The sequence below is a fragment of the Halteromyces radiatus genome (genome assembly GCF_025201355.1).
Source record: "Halteromyces radiatus strain CBS 162.75 chromosome Unknown BX664scaffold_3, whole genome shotgun sequence".
In the NCBI taxonomy this organism is placed as follows: domain Eukaryota; kingdom Fungi; phylum Mucoromycota; class Mucoromycetes; order Mucorales; family Cunninghamellaceae; genus Halteromyces; species Halteromyces radiatus.
In genome coordinates this window covers 2793943-2811314 of record NW_026251689.1, presented here as the reverse complement: position 1 = coordinate 2811314, position 17372 = coordinate 2793943, and the positions used below count along the sequence as shown (strand labels likewise).

Genomic DNA, 17372 nt, shown 5'->3' with positions numbered 1-17372 from the left:
GGTTTTTGTAGGCATTGAATTCTATAAAAAAAAAGAAAGCATCTTTATCTTTTTTTTTTTTCTTTTCTCTCTCTCTCTCTCTCTCTCTCTCCCCCTCTTTTTCATACATACATATCAGATCTACCTAATACTATGACCTTAGAACAACAACCACATCAAACTGCATCTAATGGTTTCCAATCTGGTTCTGCCTACTATGGTAATTCCATTTTGTAAAAAAAAAGTTATTCATGTTCTGACTCAATTGCCAATAACTCTTTCTTTATAGAATTATCTAGACCAAAGTATCCTTTGGAATCTATTGATTTTATCAAAACTATTATTCCTGTGAATGGTAAAGTAGTTGATCTTGGAGCAGGTACAGGAATCATGACCAAGTTTCTTGTGGAAGTGTGCCAATATCAAGTGACGGCTGTGGAACCTGTAGAAGGGATGCGTGAAAAATTGTTAGCTGCTGTACCTGGTGTCAAGGCCGTAAATGGTACTTCTTGGAATACTACCTTACCTTCTAACTCACAAGATGCTGTCATTGTTGCTCAGGTAATAATAATAATAATAATAGATTTATCATTGTCTCATTTGTTTTATTTAGGCTTTTCATTGGTTTGATGATTTGAAAAGTTTACAAGAAATCCATCGTATTCTCAAACCTGAAGGTCATTTGTTATTGATTTGGAATATGGAATCGAAAAAGAATTGTCGTTGGGTAGAAGAATTACGAAAGTAAGTCCCAAAAAAAAAGATGATTATTTTCTATGTCTCACATACTTAAACATTTTTTTATTTTTCTTTTTTTTTTTTCTTTTCTGTTAGTCTTTATGAGTTCTACGATGCTGCGGCTCCTCAGTATCGCAAGAATCAATGGCAAAATGTCTGGGCAACCAAGGAAGCTAGTGATCTATTCAATGTACCTCTTCAACACAAACAATTTGATTATCCCATGCCATTCATCCGTCAACGTATCTTCCCTCGTATTCTTAGCAAGAGTTACATTGCCATTCTGCCCAAATCGGAACAAGATGAACTGGAGAAAAAGGTCAATGCCGTTTTGAATAATCCAGAATATGGATTTGATGCCGATCCTGTCACTGGTGAATTTATCTATCCTCATGATACCGATTTGTATTGGACCCAAAAGAAATAGATCTTAGATATATACTTTTTATGATTTATCTGAACTGCTAGACAGGTCATCAATAAACCTCCTATTATTCCTTTCATAGTAAATTGAATGAAATGATCATGATGATAAATGTTTTGTATCTGTAATATGGTTAAAGTTGATGATGATGATGATGATAAATATCTAAATAAACCAAAATAAAAAATTTATTTAATTTTATAGTATATACAAGTCAAAAGAGTTATATAAAACTAAACTACATAATAAATATAACAAGTGTCTAAGTGTGTTTTGACCAAATTAAACTATTGTTTGTTTGTTGTTGTTGTACTATCCAATTTATTATCATGATCACCAGCCCAAAATAGCTTGATGTGAGAGATCGAGGAGGCCAAGTAGAGTATCTGGATCATCCACCCATTGTCTGACATTGTATTGAAGAGCAAAAACTGGAGGTAGAGTAGGTATCCCAAGAGTTGGCTTGTTGAAGAGATCAAGGTTGTTAGCTGTACACCCACCCGCTGCATTCATGAAACACCAAGGAAGTATCAACCACGGCCGAATCTTTGCTTTCATCAAACGATGATACACATCCTTATAGACTAAACCTGTTGATGATGATGATGATGATGATGATGATGATTTTCCAAAGAGAGAGACTTCCATTGTTTCGACCAATTGACATAGTATGGATGAATTGGCGAAAAAGTGCATTACTGTTTGTTGATGATTGTTCGCCTGGCTACCAAGTGCTGCTTCTTGCCCCGAATGCGTCGCTTGGCAATCTTGTTGTATCATCCATTCCCTTGTACCGAGCAAAGGCGCCCAACTCCGCAGAAAGACAATAGATGGATGGAACCAAACACCACCATATTGTTGTAGGATCAGCAGCCCAATGTAATCCATCTTTTCACTGCGGGTATCCTCTTGATCCGAAATATGTTTTCTCTTGTTGTTCCTATCAATGATCGTTGTCCATATGTTGTGTTCAAGTCGACCTTTCATATGTTGCTTCGCTTGACGCCAAGTATTAGAATGTAACAATGCATTTTCGTGACCATCCTGAACCCAAATCATCAAACTACCTTGTGAATGCGTTGCAGCAAAAGATCGTAACATTATTCCCAACCGATGATCTTCCATGTTGTCATTTGAAGGTATCCAATAGGTATGAAACCATACATTGTCGCGTTGTGTAGATGCTGATAGTAAAGAGGAATCACCGATTGAGCTTGCAAAACCGAGACATTCGTCACTATTTTTTAACGGAATACCAGGTGTAATAGGAGGTGACTGAAGCTGTTTGATTGTATAAGGAGACTGGAAACAAGAAGAAGTAAGAGAATCTACTGAAACAGATGGTTGTCTATGTATCCAAGGTTTCAAGCTGACATGAAGATTCAAGTCAATAGTATACAAAGAGGGAATAATAATAAGTACAAATAAAAGAATCCATAAACCTAGACGCCAAGATAATTGTGGTAAACCAACCTTTTGTTTCAAGCAAGAACGGATAGTACGCCTAGGTAGGAACATGATAAAAAAGGATAAAAAAGAAGAAACAAAAAAAAAAAAAAAAAAAAAAAGAAAACCGTTTCTTTTCTTATTGTACCTGAGGCGTGCATGTTCAATATCCGATGGAATCAGCTGAGCAGACAATACGAATATCAACCAAATGAATGATTTGAATATTGTTCATCATTATCGGTGATACCTTCCGGTAAGTTAGAATGTCAATATATGATCTTGATTTATTTTTTTATTGAAAAAAAGTATAAAGGGGGAAAGATAGCATTAGCCATTGCAGGAGGAATGAAAAATGATAAGATAAAAGAAAAAGTACAACGTAAAGAAATGTAAAAAAAAAAGAAGGGAGGATGAAAAAATAAAAAATGGATGTATGAAATAAAAAGCAGTAAAAGTAAGAAGTATATATGAAAAATGATAATGGGAGATAAAAGTACTATATAAACTATTTAAGATTGTTTGCATTCAGGAGCATTTTCATTCTTGTTGGGTTGCTAACATTATATAAAAGAAGGGAATTAATATCACAAGTATCTCTCTTTCTTTAATCAACTAATCCTTTTTTCTATTTTACTTACAGCATCATCATCATCGTCATCATCATCATCATCATCATCTTCATCATCATCGTCCACATCATCATCATCTTCGTCATCAAAGTATTCACCATCGAATTCATCTTCATTATCGAAACCATCATATTCAAGAGCCTTTCCAGTAAAGTAATCAACAGCATGAGGAATGATCTTATCCTTAAATTCTTCACCTATATAATATGGTATATATATAAAAAGGATGATGAGCATCACATTATTTAATAAATGAGGATTGAAGATTTTTCTTACCAGCTTCATAATCAGCTTCCAATTTGGCATCCAAACCTTCAGCTTCTTCTTCATCCAATTCTTCATCTTCATCAGGGAAGGCAGGAGGATTGAAGAAGTTAAAGAAAGAGTCGGTGGGTACAGTACGCTTGACAACACGAGTCTTGTTGGTTCCCTTGTGACGTTGTTTTCTTGATTCCACGGTAGTAGTCAAATCCTTTCCTTCCTTCCAGTCAATAGTACAACCTTCGGCATGATCATAAACAAAGTCACCAGCATAAGCATGATCTTGATAATAGTAAGTCTTGGTAAGAATAGAGTTGGTAAAGAATTCATTTTCTTCAAAGACAAATTCTAATTTGAATCCAGGTTGATCCAAATAAGACATACGAATATCGATCAAATGTTTAAGGACTTGTTCATCATTATCAGTAATAGCTTCAGATAAGTGAGGATGGTTTTTCAACAAAGTAAGCCAGAATTCAGGAATACCCTTGACATCGTCATTGTCAGTAGTCTTGGGTTTTTCTTCATCTTCCATCTTGTGATCTTCTTCTTCATCTTGATCTACCTTTTCACCAATAGCTACTTCTTCATCAGTAGGTTCATATTTTCCAGTAATGACTTGAGTACGCTTTTCATATAATGGACGATAAAGTTCAAGATATTTCTTTTCCAAAGCTAATACTTCTTCTTGGAATTGAATTTCAAGTTCAGAATGTTTAGATTGTAAATACTTGAGACCATTCAAACGACGTTGAACAGAAGGAGGAAGAGATTCAACATAGCCAGAAGAACGACCAACCAAAGTATCCAATTTTCCTTGAAGCATACTAATGAGAGCAGGGTTATTAGTAAATGCACCACTAAGAGCAGAAGCATCTGTTCCAGCTACACCTATATATTAAGATAAAATTAATAAATATTCTATTATTTATTTATTTATTTATTTTTTTTTTTTTACCAGGTGTAGTTACAGTTTCCATATCTTCAGATATAGTAGTCACTTTAGGACGATAGTTTGAAGTAATGGGAGCAGGATTACTAGGAGTGTTTTGAGGAGTAGGAGCAGAAAAAGATTCTAATTTTTTATTTTTAATATCGACACCTAAATTATAAACACAATTAGTTATTTGATCATCTATTTTCTATTTTCTTATTTTACCTGTTGATTGATCCATTATAAATAACTTTTTAAGAAAAAAAAAGAAAAAGGGAAGTTGAGTAGAAGAAGAAAAAAAAAAATTAAAAAAAAAAAAAAAGAATGACACAAGCGAAAAACAAAAAAAGAAGGTAAAAAAAAAAGAGGCGGGATATGAAAAAAGTTTTTTTTTTTTTTTTCTTGTCTCTTTCATAATTTGATATGAAATGTGTGTACACAAGCTTCCTTTTCTGGATTTCTACTGTGAGTAGTTTCTTGATTCTATTAAATCAGCTGTTCAACTTTTTAAACAATTATAAATAATAATAATAATGAAATAGGATATTACAAAAAACAAATATTTAAAATAAACTGATCTTATTATCTTAAGACAATAAACAAAAAAGAACTCTTTAATCCACACTCACTCATTCAAATGCCGCCTATACAAGTATAAAAAAAAAAAAAAAAGTTCCCTCTTTTTGCATACCCCGTCTTACTAGATTTTTTTTTTTTTTCATTTCTTACTTTTTTTTTTTTCTTTCTCTTTTTCTTTTTCTTTTTTTTTTTTTCCTTCCTTCTCTCACTCTTTATCACTAGTATTGATGTCATGCGGAAAGCAAGTTCCGTAATGAAGAAGACTTTTTCACCTTCTTCCTCGACTCCAGAAGCTTTGGACACAACTCCTACAACATCAACTACTATAAACGATGAATCTCCTTTACCACCAGTACCTGATACCTCCACTGACAACTCCAACCATCTAACAACAGGACCTTCTATTACTAGTTTGAACGATGATGCTATATTACCTTCTACTTCTACTTTTACTCTTAACAAAGAAGACCGTCCTGAAAAATTGAAAAAGAAGACAAAGAACTTTATGGATGAAAAACAAAAAATAAAATCTAGATTACAAAGTTTATGGAGTTATATTGGTAAGTCATTTATACTTTTTTTTTATATAAATTTTAATATATATATATATTTTTTTTAATATTTATAAATAGATGCCACCAATACTTTTGACCAGTCGCGCTTCTTTCAAGAAAATGCTGAACAAGTCTTTCTTGTTGTCTATGAAAGTTGTATGCATCAAATTGAAAAAATGAAACGTAAGTTTTAATAATAATAATAATAATAAAATGTTGTAGAAACTTATCCTTTTATTACATTAAAATAGAACGTAATGAACGACCACAATCTTGGCACTCGAAAGAATTAGTTTCCCTTCAGAAAACTTTATTGTTACTTCGAAAAATCTTTTTATTTGTTCCAGAATTGATGCGAAATGGATGGCAACGCAAAAATATAGGTATTATTTCAAAATTAAATTTAATAATATCATATAATTCATCTCTTTTTATTTTTTTTATTTTATAGCCAAGATATTATCTCATATTCTCGATCATGGTAATCATATACGCTTACGATCACTTGGATTTCATTTATTGTTATTATGGCTCAACGATCAAGTGGTAGAATACCCTGAATGTATGAATTTATTTGCAAATGCTATCTCTTTGGATCTATTTATTATGGATGATATCACCCTCATAGCTTCACCAAACACTCATATAGATTTGGATACATCTCATACTAATGACGAATCAATTGGAATCAATAAATCACATACACATGGTACTGGAGGTGGATTACAATTCGTCAAGAAATTGGGTGAACGTCATTCCGAAAAACTGGTTGGTTATGGACTTGTCAGAAATGAACGTATCAAGAAAGCTCCTATTCAATTACAACAAACGATCATATTAGGTAAGAATAAATAATAATAATATTAATAATGAAACTCATTCTTTTATATATACACTTAGGCGATGAACATGCACCGTTATATCCAAATCCTACTGTACCTACGTATAATGATTCTGTCGTATTACTCAACATTTTTATCACTAATCTCGTCCGTTTGGCATATGTGGCTTCTGGGTCTCCTCCTCCTCCTGATAATTATGATTATCCTGATCAATGTGAAGCTGATGATGGAATTGCTACTGGTGTAGGCATTGATGCAGCTACTGCTAGTGCCAAATTCTTATTTCGTGTCTTTCGTACTTATTATCTCACAAAATTTCTACCTCATGTTTCAAATGCATTACAAGAAAAGGAAACTTCCTTGGATAATACTGGTGAATCTATAGGTAAGGACAATGACTTCATTTTTTTTTCTTCACAAAAAAAAAAAAAAAAAAAAAAAAAAAAAACGTATTAACATATATATATATATATATTCATAGTCATTGGTTTTCCCTCTTGTCCACCAAGTGTACTTCGTACTCTTTTACGGTTTTTGATTGGATACTGTCTTGATAACAACCGTAGTTCTCATGTCAATTGGCCAAATTTACCAACTTCGGCCAACTCATCACCAGCAATACCAATTCTGAAATCAATCGTGTTATCTTCTCATGAAACTCGGGAAATGCTCCATGAAGTACTTCGACAATGTATGATACTTCCAACAACCAACACAAATTATCGAGATATTATCCGTGGAGCAGTACATATCTTGGGGGCTTGGATGCTTGGTAGTGAAGATGAACGACCTTCCTTTTTACGACGAACAGGTGGCCCAACAAGCTCCAATACTATTACCACTATGAATACCAACAACAACAATAATAATAATATTACACGATCAAGTAGTTATGCATCTTTAGCAGCATCTTCGAAACATTCCATTCATGAAAACATGAACAATACATCATCTAGTAGTATGGAAAAGATTCTACCAACATCCCCTATCAATCAACAAGTATCTCATACCCTTTCTGCACCATTCAATACCAGCAGCAGTATATCATCTTTATCAGCAGTGGTATCAGCGGATCACGATTATGTAGAAGCAAATGTATTTTTACGACAATACTTTTTTATGATTCGAATGCTATTTATTAGGGAAGAACAACAAGTTGGAAATACAGCTCAAGTTGGAGAATTAGAATTGGATTCACAATTGGATTGGGATGGGTTAGTGACTCTTTACAAGGATGCTGTGAATGTCTATCGTGCAATGACAGTTACTCGTAGTGGAATTGAAATGGAATGGGAAAGCTGGTAAGTACTATTAAAAAAAAATTGTTAAAGCCAGCTCTCATTTTGCAAAAAACTTGTTTGATTTCTTTATTTAGGGAAAGCCTATTACGATGTTTATTGGATATTCATGAATGGATGATGCAAACAACTGACCGAACAATTCGAATTCCAGTTACTTCTTTAGCGGATGATTTTGCTGACTATATTTGTGAAGTAATGTTTATTAGATGAATGACTCTCTATTGTCTTTTATTTTTACTTACCAACTTCCTCTTTTTTTTTCTTCTTCTTCTTCTTCTAGACTCTCCTCCATGCATTTGCGCGGGCACGCATAGCACATACTGAATATTGGCAAGATTTGAAAAAACGTCAAGTTGCTTCTATGGATTGGCCAGAAGTTCTTGAACAATGGGTCAAAATCATGCATCGATTGACAAAAGTCCTCTCTTCCAAGTTATATAAGGTGGATTATGAATCTTATCGAACTCATTCCGACAAGTCAGGAGCAATTCACAATCGATTATCAGGATATCTACATGGTGGTATAACAGGTACTAGCGGTGTTAGCAGTGGCACAAGTGGTGGAAGAAAATTACGATCAAGGCATCTTAGTATTCAAGATGAACAACGTGGAGCTACTAATACTAGGAATTCTGGTGGTGCAATTAGACCTATTTCCATTGGCGGTAGTGGTAATAGTAGTGGTGGTGTCGGCAGTAGTAGCGAAGGACAACTCATGGGTCTGACAACCAAACAACAAGAACAACCATTTAAATCGGAAAGACCAATGGCCGAACTTATTGATGGATTCCCACTTCCTCCAGGCGTTGAAATTCCAACAACTGTCTCGACTTCATATTCTCCATCTTCTCTAGCAGCAGCAGCGGGTGTACCTTCTACAACGACAACATCATCAACAACGGAAAGACCAAAAGCAAGTGATCGTCGATCTGGGACCGGATTGGCTGTAGAATCGATCGATGAAGATAAAGCAACATCGTCACCATCATCACCAGGAACAGTATTGACGGGAAGTCATAGTACAAGTCGAAAATTTGGAATTAAGAATATCATACCGACCACCTCTTTCTCTTCATCACAATCATCTAGTGCATTACCAACCATTGAAAAGGATGATTACAACATCAACAATAATAGATCTAGTGGAGGAGGATCAATAAGCGCAGGCAATATACATCAACACAATCAAGGTACAGGCAGTGCTTCCTCGTCTCTAGGTTCACGACGTGGGAAACGAACTGTCAGTATCCATCAATTCGATCATTTGATTCAGGAATCCGGAAGCAAATTATTGAATTTTGTCCATCACACCACATCATCATCAACAGCAGCAGCAGGTTTACAAAGCATGACATCTACAGAACCAACATTAGCAGTCGGACCGAATGTGATATCAGAAACATCCACAAACAACACTACTTCTTTGGATACTGGTATGATACAACCTTCTTCGTCAAAATTGGCCCCTGGCACTTTATTTGTCAAGGATGGAGATGATAGAGGAAGGAATGTGATTGAATGGGACCGTAGAAGCAATGCAAGTTCTAATATTACTGTATCAAGCAAGGTAAAATATTGTAGAATTAATATGATGATGATTGCTCATTCTTTTTTTTTTTTTTTTTTTTTTTTGCTTATTAGTCAAACCGAACCTCAGCGTCAACTATTCTTGCTCCAAGTGAATTGATCACCATGAAGATGACTACTGCCAATGTCAATGATAAACTTCCTTTGGATTTGGGTATCTTTAGAAGTGTTGAATTTCTCAATCTACAAAATCTACCATGGGATGGATTAGGCATGTTATTACTTTGGAAAAACATGTTATGTTCCCTGGGAGATATCAATGACATAAAGGTAAAACATGAGCCAACACACATAGCATTAGATCATATATTTCTTTAATCAGCTATTATTATATATTTTCATTATGGGATTCTAGACTCCTCAAAATCACTCTATGGCAATCAAATGTGTAGTAGATATTTGGGATACTTTAGTCTGGGTAAGATAAAAAAAAAAAAAAAAGATGAGTGACGTTAAATTAAATTGGACTCATTTTTTTTTCTGTTTCCGGTATATACTGTATAGATCCGTAGCAATCAACCTTATCGCGGTGTTCCCATTCCTGCTCTTTATGAAGTGACTCCATGGTTGTTCAAAGCGACTGAATTACCAAGGTATATTTTTTTTAGAAAAAAAAAAAAGTAAAGGTGAAATGGTATTTTGATCCGCTAACTTTTTTTTTTTTTATCTGTTCATAGCACCTTTGATACTGGAAGAGCTGCTGCTTTTGGTTGTCTTTGTCGTTTAGTATGTCGGAAACCCGAAGAATCACTTTCTGCCAACTTTTATGCCCATTTTTATAGAGCAATTTTAAAGGTAGGGTCAATACTAGTTATCTCTATTATTATAACAATATTCTTTTTAGGGTCTTTCCTCTGACAACAATACGATCATTCAAGCCATTATTCAAAATTCTGAACGGTTATTTGCTTTCTCTTTACCTGGTGTCCACATTTTGGTTCCTCCTTTTCTTCATGCTATTGAAAAACAGGTAAAGTTGAAAATGAAAAAATCGAAGCACGCATTAACTATTTTGTGTCTGTAGTTGCTGGATGGAAATATTATCAAGGATGTCCCCATTCCAGTTAGAAAAAGTTGTATCTCTATTCTAGGCTCTTTGACCTCCATCTCAAATCATTTCTCGGATGTGAAAATTGAAATCAAACCTGATAGTAACACCACTAGCGAAGAAAAAGAATTCAACTTTGCTGACGTAAGTACCTAACGTATCATTTGAGAATACTTATTGAATCATTTCTTTTTTAGGTCAAGATTTGGTTAAAGGACTTGCTTATTCGTCTGGTGACTACTGGAACATCGACTTCGCTTACTGATGAAAATGCTGAAGTACATTGTATGCTTCTTGGTGCCATCTGTGCTCATGCTTTGGATGAACTACTTTCTTGTAAAGAGTAAGTTGGATCAAGAACAAAATAGAAGAGAGGTTTGTATACTGATGATTGGGAACTCTTTTTTTTTCTTCTTCTTCTTTGTAGCCCACAACGTGATATCATACACGAATGTATCTTGGCCATGGTGAATCATCTTTATTGGTGTAACATCAATATCGTCAATACTGTTACTGATTGTTTAGTATTGGTGGCTCATATCTATCGTGAAAGTTTGGATCCTGATGGGGTATATAGAATGAATTTTTATATTGTTGACGGCTACTCATTTTTTTCTTTTTTGGTCATAGGTTATTGTCCAAGAAGTTCTCACTAGAATCATTGATGCTATGAATGTTCATTTAAAGTTTTATGAAAATAATCCAAAGAGTGGACGAGGTAAGAAGAAAAAAAAAAACAAGAAAAGAGAAAATAAACGAATGAGATATATTCATTCGATATACTCACGTATACTTCTAGGGTTGATTGTATCCAAACTCTTCAGTTGTTTATTGGAATGGTTGATGACTATTGAACCCGAAATATTGACTGATACCGAATTATGTCAACTGGTCTTTGATGTGATAGAATATGCCATTCATGTCTCAACGGTATTGAATATGAAAAGAAATAATCTTTTTTTTTATTGAATTGCTTACTTAAGATTTATTTGTATTTATTTAGGATGATTCTGATAAGGTGTTGCCGCATCCTCCAGTGATTCGAAGTACAAGTCGATCTAAGAAAAAAGAAATACCATTCAAATTCAAGTTATTGACTGAAAAACGTCCTCAAGTTCATCAAGATCATACTCAAATAGTAACAGGATCAGATCAAACTGAAAGTGACCAAGACTTTGTCAAAGTAACATGAAGAAAATAAAAAAATCAAATTTGATATATTTAATCGTTTTTTATTATTATTATTTATAGGAAGCTGCAGAAGCGGTTTTGTTCCATTTACTCCATCATTTCAATAACTTTGCACCGCCATATGGACCAGCTACTATTCACAGCACCATTGTTGGACCTGGAGTCTCACCATCATCATCATCATCAGACGATAAGAATGATATCGAATGCCGACAATACCAATACTTCTCTTTCAATGATACCACTATTATCGCTTTTCTTGAATTGCCATCCACTGATACCAAACCTGCGGAATCTCGAATGATCCTTCGTGATCTGACTGGCCGATATGTCTGGGATGCTCATTTGGAATCTCCTACAGGTGATCCTTTTGATCAACCATTACCAGTAACACCCAATTTGTCCCCTGCTCCTATTAGAACACCAGATACTGTGAGTCATCTTTTAGATAGAGAACAAGGTTACGTATTACGATCATCTATATCCGTTCAAAAGGATGAATCCTCTATTCAACAATCGTAAGTCTTCAATGTCTTTTTTTTTTTAATTCCCAATTTGTCATCCGTTATTTACCTCAATTTTTTTTTATATATATAAAAGTACAAGTGCCAGTCTCCCGTCATCCCCTGATACTTTAAATAGTTTATTGCAAGAGTAAGTAATTAAAAACAAAATGGAAAAGAGTAGTTTTAACAACGGATTTTTTTTTTTTTTTGTATATCTTAAAGAATTGGTGAACAACATCCTGATTGTGTGATATCTTCAGTACCTTTGAATGCACCTGCTCCTTTATCATCACTACAAACTAGTATGGTTGGTCGTCTTGGTGAACAACTCAATGATTATCTGACAAATGAACAAAACAACAATTTACAAAAAGAATCTGATCCGTAAGTGAAGATAATATATATATATATATATATATATATATGATTTGAACTCACTGATATTTTTTGGTTAACATAGTCGACTGTGGTATTCAAAATTGAATGTATTACGTAGAAGAGGAGATCAAACAAATGAAACGACACATGCACAATCAACGGCCAACTTTTCTTTACGCAAAGATTTCTCACCAGCCTTCCCTCATGAACTTGAAAAGACCAATTTACCATTTCAACAAAGTAGGCTTTTGATGAGTCATTTAGGACTTATCAATTATAGTCATTTGAAGGATGGATCATTTCAGATGTTGAATAAAACGGCTGCTCTTTATCGTGATTTACGTGGATTGGATCGAAAACCTGGGTAAACCATATTATAAACTCTTAAAAAAAAAATAAGAATCACTTATTTATTTTTGTTTTTCTTTTGGTATTAGACGAGAAACGATGAAAATTGGTGTTGTCTATGTTGGACCTGAACAAGAAGATGAACAAAGTATTTTGCATAATAGTCAAGGTAGCTCTGGTTATGATGCTTTTGTCAATAGTCTAGGATGGGAAATAGATATAGCAACACATACTGGTTATTTAGGTGGTTTGGAACGAAATTTGACAAATGGGACAAAAGCGACATATTATTGTTCATCCACAGTAGAGATCATGTTCCATGATGTAACCAAGATGCCTACTGATGCTTATGATGTGAAACAATTGAAAAAGGTAATTTTTTTTTTTTTTTTTTTGGATGAGCTGATTATTTTTTTTTTTTTCATTTATATATTTTTAGAAACGACATATTGGTAATGATCATGTTCATATAGTATGGAATGAACATAGTCGAGATTATAGAGTGGGTACTATTGGTGGTGATTTTGGTAATGCGCAAATTGTGGTGACACCTCTTTCAGATGGATTATATTCAATTCAAGTCTATCGTGATCCCAAACTCCCTTATTTTGGCCCATTATTTGATGAAATGGTGGTATCTCGTGCTACATTGGGTCCTTTGGTGCGTGCCACTGCCATCAGTGCGTTTCGTGCCTGTGTACATACAAGTATCTCTTCTTTCCATCGATGTGTCTTTTCTCAACGTGCCAGGGATGTCAAGACAATCACTCAACGACATAAAATTGCTAATTGGTCCTATGAAAAATTTATGGAAAGAATATTTATGCCAGATGAATGATCCAAACTATTACTCTTCATTTATTATTATTTTATTCTTATTTATTTATTTTATATATATAATTCTTTCTTCCCTTTACATACTTTTTAATATAATATCTTTGTCTTTTTTTTTTTTTTTTTTTATCATGATGATGAGTTGAATGAAAATTGATATGTGATCAGTGCGCAGATAGAATGAATGTCGGATGAGGAGCTTGATGATTTTTTTTTTTTAAAAAATGATAATGCTACGATGATGAGTAGTTTGAATGGTATCTGTATGGCATTCGTGCACTATGATCGTCATCAAACATTACTTTCGGTCTACATTTGTGTTTCACCATTAAATACAACGGATCCTTTATTATGATGTAATCTTTATAATGAACAACAACACACTAACTAATCATACAAAATATTATGCATACCGAGATTGCCCAATGCCTTCCCAAGTAAGACCAGCCACACTATCACCGAATCCAGAAGCTTCAAAATCATTTTCCAAGACATCATCCGAAGTGACATAATGATTATTGGGTACAAAGGTACTAATCATCAACAAAAAAAGATAGAAACAAAAGTCAGTATTTTTTTTTTTTTTTTTTTTTTTTTTGGTTACTTACGAATTAGTTTTGATTCTTTTGTTTTTCTTGATCGCCGTCACCATGGATTTTTTCTTTGCAGCATCATGGGCCATTTGGATATCTTGCTTATGCCAACGTTCACGCCGGAACTGACCCCAAAACAACGCTTCTGCATCGCTATCATGGCCTGTTGTTGCAACTTCATAGACAGTATCTGTTTCAGGATCATACGTCGGTTCCCATTCATCTTTGTCCTCCGTTGTGACATGAGCCTTCCTCTCTGCTGTCCTTGGTTGATCGACTTGCTATAGAGAAAAAGGAATGGTAAATGGTCAAAACAGTATACCCTTTTTTTATTATACCTGTTGTAATGATGGATTGACACGTACACCTGATGTCAGTAGACCGTCTACAAAGGTATCCACATCCCAGGTTGTATCGGCAGGTTCTAGAACACGTTTGCTTGATGGCTTGCGTTGTACTTTCAAAGATTGAGTATTTTCAGAAGTATCCAAGGAGTCATTGTTGCAATAGGTCAAACTGATGGCCTTAGCTCGTTCCATATCTCTCAAGAAAGTAGTCTCCAATGGTTCCTTTCTACTTTCTAATGTCAAATCATGTTGTCGTTGAGGTGATGGTCGTTTATTGCCTGATGGTTGCTTTTTTGGTTGACGCTGAAGCCATTTGTCCATGAATATCTCAACCGTTAGTTAATAAAATAGAAAGGAAAAAGATGAGAAAGCCAGCGCGTTTCTTTTTTTTTTTTTTTTTTTCATCACCAGCGACCAACTTTGATTATTCCTTCTATAGAATTTTCCAAATTTTTCTAAAGTAGAATAATAACATAGATTAAAAAGAGATCAAAAGTCATTTATTTCAAGGGGAATCAAGGAAGTTTTGTATGAAAAGATAATGCAAACAAAAGAGTTAAAAAAAAAAGTAATAAATACATGAGAAAGGGGTAATACATGAATAAATAAAAGTAAAACAAAATGATACATATATAAAGAAACATTGATCACTAATCTACATTTTGAAATCTTCCATCTTGATATTCGTGAAGTATTTATTTTGTTGTTGTTGTTGTTGCATGAGTTGGACAATATTGTGTGATTGTTGCTGTGATTGTTGTTGTACTACTTGCTGAGACTGTTGTGTTGGATGAAAAAAAGTGGTGGATTGTGATGCAAAAGGATAAGCTGCCGGTGGTAAATAGAGTTGATTAGAAGAAGGAGGAGGAATCATTGCTGTTGCTGTCGAAGGTGATATTTCAGGTGAAGGGTTAAGAGAATGACTTGCAGATGATACCATTCCAGAATCATCATCCTTTTGTTTCTTCATTGTTTTCGCTCCAGTCACACCATCATATCTTTGTCGTTTCTTGATAACATTGGTTCGCATGGATAAAGGTCTCTGTTCATGATGTAATTTCAAATATAATCCACAAGCGTTGCATAAAGGTGATCCTTCGTCATCTCTTCGCCATAATGGAGTAATCCCTGTACCGCAGTTACTACATTCTAATTGAGGTTCGTCTGGTGGTACTTCTTTCTTATTACCATGAGGTTTCAATGTCTTTGGTCTAGGTGTATTATGTAACTTTTGACTATGGAAAGAGAAACAAAAAAATGAGATTTCAATATGATGATTGAATTTGAACTTACTATAATCCACAAGCATTGCATAATAATTGATCATCTGGTGATCGTCGCCATAATGGTGTACTCAGAGCTCCACAGTTGGAACAGATAGGTGGAGTGGTAGCATTATCGGTAAGTCGACCTTGTAAAAACATGGATTGTTGAGAGGATGGTTGTTCATATGGAATAGAGGCATAAGTAGCTGGTGGTGAGTGTGTAGGAGTAGTAAAAGCTGATGAAGGATTTGAATAAGTCTGTGTAGGTGCTCGCATATTTCTAACATCAAGAATCATAATAAGTACACACAAAAAAAAAAAAATATAATAGATATATAAACAGAACAAGATAACTTACAAACTATTATAATCCATCATATAAGAAGGTGCCGCTGTCAAGTTCATCGTACTAGTACTAGTAGTAGTAGTAGTATTGGTCATGTAATCATTGTTACCTACATTAGTAGTGGAGGAGTTGTGGATGTTGTTGTTGTTGTTCGTCAAGTGTTGTTGCAAAGATATGGATGATGATGATGATGTTGAGGTTGGAGGTAATTGAGCTGCAATATAGAAAGCATTGTTTTGATCAGCAATTCGTTCTGGACTAGGTGGTAAGGAGTTGATATATTGTTGTTGTTGTTGTTGTTGTTTCAATAATGAAGGATTGTGTAATGCTGAAGACAATGGATCCAATGGTAATGGTTGAGTGTTGGTGTTATTGAAGAATAGGTTGCCACTGTCCAACGCACCAAAAATGTTTTCTAATTCAATACTTTGATCGGTAGCTTGGTCAGATGTGAACTGAGGGAGAGTAAAGTTGTAAAAAGACTGATCCATATCGTACATTGGAACATCATCAGAAACCGGTGGTGTTGAATCCGTTTCCATTCTATCTATTGATGTCATTGCATTGGTTGAAACCGGATGCTGTAAAGATGGTTGTGGTTGGTTAATGTCAAGAGATTCCTTGTTATTGTCGTCATTTGAGCTTTCCTTAATTGTTGTTATTGAAGGTGTTACTGATGGTACTTCTTTTGTTTTCTTCTTTAGTTGGGATCGACGTTCTCTTGCTGCAACACTGATAGAATTGTGTCGATCAAGTTGTTTTGCTGTACATTCAGATAAGGAAGATGTTTTTTGATGTTTCGATAGTTGTTGTCGGAACCAAAGTCGCCAAGAAAGATTTTCCAATCTTGATCCGTTTTCTAAAGAATCTTTCACTTTGGTGCATACTTGCCAAGTCTTTGACAACTCTTCTTCAGAATCCAAGTCCACAAATGATAAAAAGGATTTGCTCCCCTTTATCTTCAGTACAAGAGGTGCCATGTATAATTAGTTGTCCTATACTTGCTAATTAAGTAAAATATAAAATAATAAGAATAATAATAGTAACAAATGAAAGAAGAAAGCGGGAAACGATGGGAATTTTTTTTTTTTCATTTTTTTAGTTACAACAAAAACCGCGGAGTTGAAATTACCAAATAACACATAATGAAATTATGAAATTTGTTGGATGTAAAAAAAAAAAAAAAGGAAAGAAAAAGATAAACAAGAAAAAAGTCATTTCATAGAATAAAACTGAACA

At 34.2% G+C, this 17372-nt stretch overlaps 7 protein-coding genes across 7 annotated transcripts; 2 read left to right on the top strand and 5 right to left on the bottom strand.

Moving 5' to 3' along the window:
• The first annotated feature begins 84 nt into the window (after positions 1–84).
• BX664DRAFT_329978 (S-adenosyl-L-methionine-dependent methyltransferase) lies at positions 85–1227 on the top strand. Its single transcript, XM_051544904.1, has 4 exons — positions 85–199; positions 269–540; positions 593–723; positions 814–1227. Exons 1-4 carry the CDS (start codon positions 133–135, stop codon positions 1142–1144), a joined length of 801 nt encoding a protein of 266 aa, XP_051402013.1. The 5' UTR covers positions 85–132; the 3' UTR covers positions 1145–1227.
• An 89-nt stretch (positions 1228–1316) lies between these two features.
• On the bottom strand, positions 1317–2669 carry BX664DRAFT_329977 (uncharacterized protein). The gene has a single exon (XM_051544903.1). It carries the CDS (start codon positions 2657–2659, stop codon positions 1475–1477), a length of 1185 nt encoding a protein of 394 aa, XP_051402012.1. The 5' UTR covers positions 2660–2669; the 3' UTR covers positions 1317–1474.
• A 162-nt stretch (positions 2670–2831) lies between these two features.
• BX664DRAFT_329976 (uncharacterized protein) lies at positions 2832–3293 on the bottom strand. The gene is made up of 2 exons (XM_051544902.1): positions 3229–3293; positions 2832–3144 (listed from the first exon to the last, which is right to left on the bottom strand). The coding sequence occupies exon 2, from the start codon at positions 3113–3115 to the stop codon at positions 2918–2920; it is 198 nt and encodes a 65-aa protein (XP_051402011.1). The 5' UTR covers positions 3116–3144; positions 3229–3293; the 3' UTR covers positions 2832–2917.
• BX664DRAFT_110053 (uncharacterized protein) lies at positions 3149–4719 on the bottom strand. The gene is made up of 4 exons (XM_051539700.1): positions 4640–4719; positions 4439–4582; positions 3496–4356; positions 3149–3416 (listed from the first exon to the last, which is right to left on the bottom strand). Exons 1-4 carry the CDS (start codon positions 4653–4655, stop codon positions 3199–3201), a joined length of 1239 nt encoding a protein of 412 aa, XP_051402010.1. The 5' UTR covers positions 4656–4719; the 3' UTR covers positions 3149–3198.
• A 468-nt stretch (positions 4720–5187) lies between these two features.
• Positions 5188–13695, top strand: BX664DRAFT_295379 (uncharacterized protein). The gene is made up of 25 exons (XM_051542145.1): positions 5188–5553; positions 5626–5730; positions 5799–5930; positions 5999–6388; positions 6448–6774; positions 6871–7690; positions 7765–7882; positions 7971–9257; positions 9332–9547; positions 9633–9695; positions 9782–9870; positions 9955–10072; positions 10122–10247; positions 10302–10469; positions 10523–10668; positions 10753–10894; positions 10956–11043; positions 11125–11255; positions 11329–11508; positions 11577–12034; positions 12117–12170; positions 12245–12406; positions 12483–12764; positions 12838–13120; positions 13188–13695. Exons 1-25 carry the CDS (start codon positions 5226–5228, stop codon positions 13584–13586), a joined length of 6612 nt encoding a protein of 2203 aa, XP_051402009.1. The 5' UTR covers positions 5188–5225; the 3' UTR covers positions 13587–13695.
• A 201-nt stretch (positions 13696–13896) lies between these two features.
• BX664DRAFT_329970 (uncharacterized protein) lies at positions 13897–14920 on the bottom strand. The gene is made up of 3 exons (XM_051544901.1): positions 14514–14920; positions 14191–14456; positions 13897–14115 (listed from the first exon to the last, which is right to left on the bottom strand). The coding sequence occupies exons 1-3, from the start codon at positions 14841–14843 to the stop codon at positions 13986–13988; spliced, it is 726 nt and encodes a 241-aa protein (XP_051402008.1). The 5' UTR covers positions 14844–14920; the 3' UTR covers positions 13897–13985.
• A 257-nt stretch (positions 14921–15177) lies between these two features.
• On the bottom strand, positions 15178–17113 carry BX664DRAFT_261364 (uncharacterized protein; the record flags this gene model as incomplete). Its single annotated transcript, XM_051540676.1, has 4 exons — positions 15178–15757; positions 15816–15993; positions 16393–16714; positions 16817–17113. The coding sequence occupies 4 exons, from the start codon at positions 17111–17113 to the stop codon at positions 15178–15180; spliced, it is 1377 nt and encodes a 458-aa protein (XP_051402007.1).
• Between the last annotated feature and the right edge of the window lie 259 nt (positions 17114–17372).

Coding starts and splice junctions, on each gene's coding strand:
- BX664DRAFT_329978 (XM_051544904.1), top strand. CDS start 133: ATGACCTTAGAACAACAACCACATCAAACTGCATCTAATGGTTTCCAA. Junction 541..592: donor ATGCTGTCATTGTTGCTCAG/GTAATAATAATA, acceptor TGTTTTATTTAG/GCTTTTCATTGGTTTGATGA. Junction 724..813: donor TGGGTAGAAGAATTACGAAA/GTAAGTCCCAAA, acceptor CTTTTCTGTTAG/TCTTTATGAGTTCTACGATG.
- BX664DRAFT_329977 (XM_051544903.1), bottom strand. CDS start 2,659: ATGTTCCTACCTAGGCGTACTATCCGTTCTTGCTTGAAACAAAAGGTT.
- BX664DRAFT_329970 (XM_051544901.1), bottom strand. CDS start 14,843: ATGGACAAATGGCTTCAGCGTCAACCAAAAAAGCAACCATCAGGCAAT. Junction 14,457..14,513: donor TCAATCCATCATTACAACAG/GTATAATAAAAA, acceptor TTTTCTCTATAG/CAAGTCGATCAACCAAGGAC. Junction 14,116..14,190: donor AAAAGAATCAAAACTAATTC/GTAAGTAACCAA, acceptor GTTGATGATTAG/TACCTTTGTACCCAATAATC.
- BX664DRAFT_110053 (XM_051539700.1), bottom strand. Junction 4,357..4,438: donor GGAAACTGTAACTACACCTG/GTAAAAAAAAAA, acceptor TAGCTGGAACAG/ATGCTTCTGCTCTTAGTGGT. Junction 3,417..3,495: donor GGAAGCTGATTATGAAGCTG/GTAAGAAAAATC, acceptor CATATTATATAG/GTGAAGAATTTAAGGATAAG.
- BX664DRAFT_329976 (XM_051544902.1), bottom strand. CDS start 3,115: ATGCAAACAATCTTAAATAGTTTATATAGTACTTTTATCTCCCATTAT.
- BX664DRAFT_295379 (XM_051542145.1), top strand. CDS start 5,226: ATGCGGAAAGCAAGTTCCGTAATGAAGAAGACTTTTTCACCTTCTTCC. Junction 6,775..6,870: donor TAATACTGGTGAATCTATAG/GTAAGGACAATG, acceptor ATATATTCATAG/TCATTGGTTTTCCCTCTTGT. Junction 9,696..9,781: donor TTTGGGATACTTTAGTCTGG/GTAAGATAAAAA, acceptor TATACTGTATAG/ATCCGTAGCAATCAACCTTA.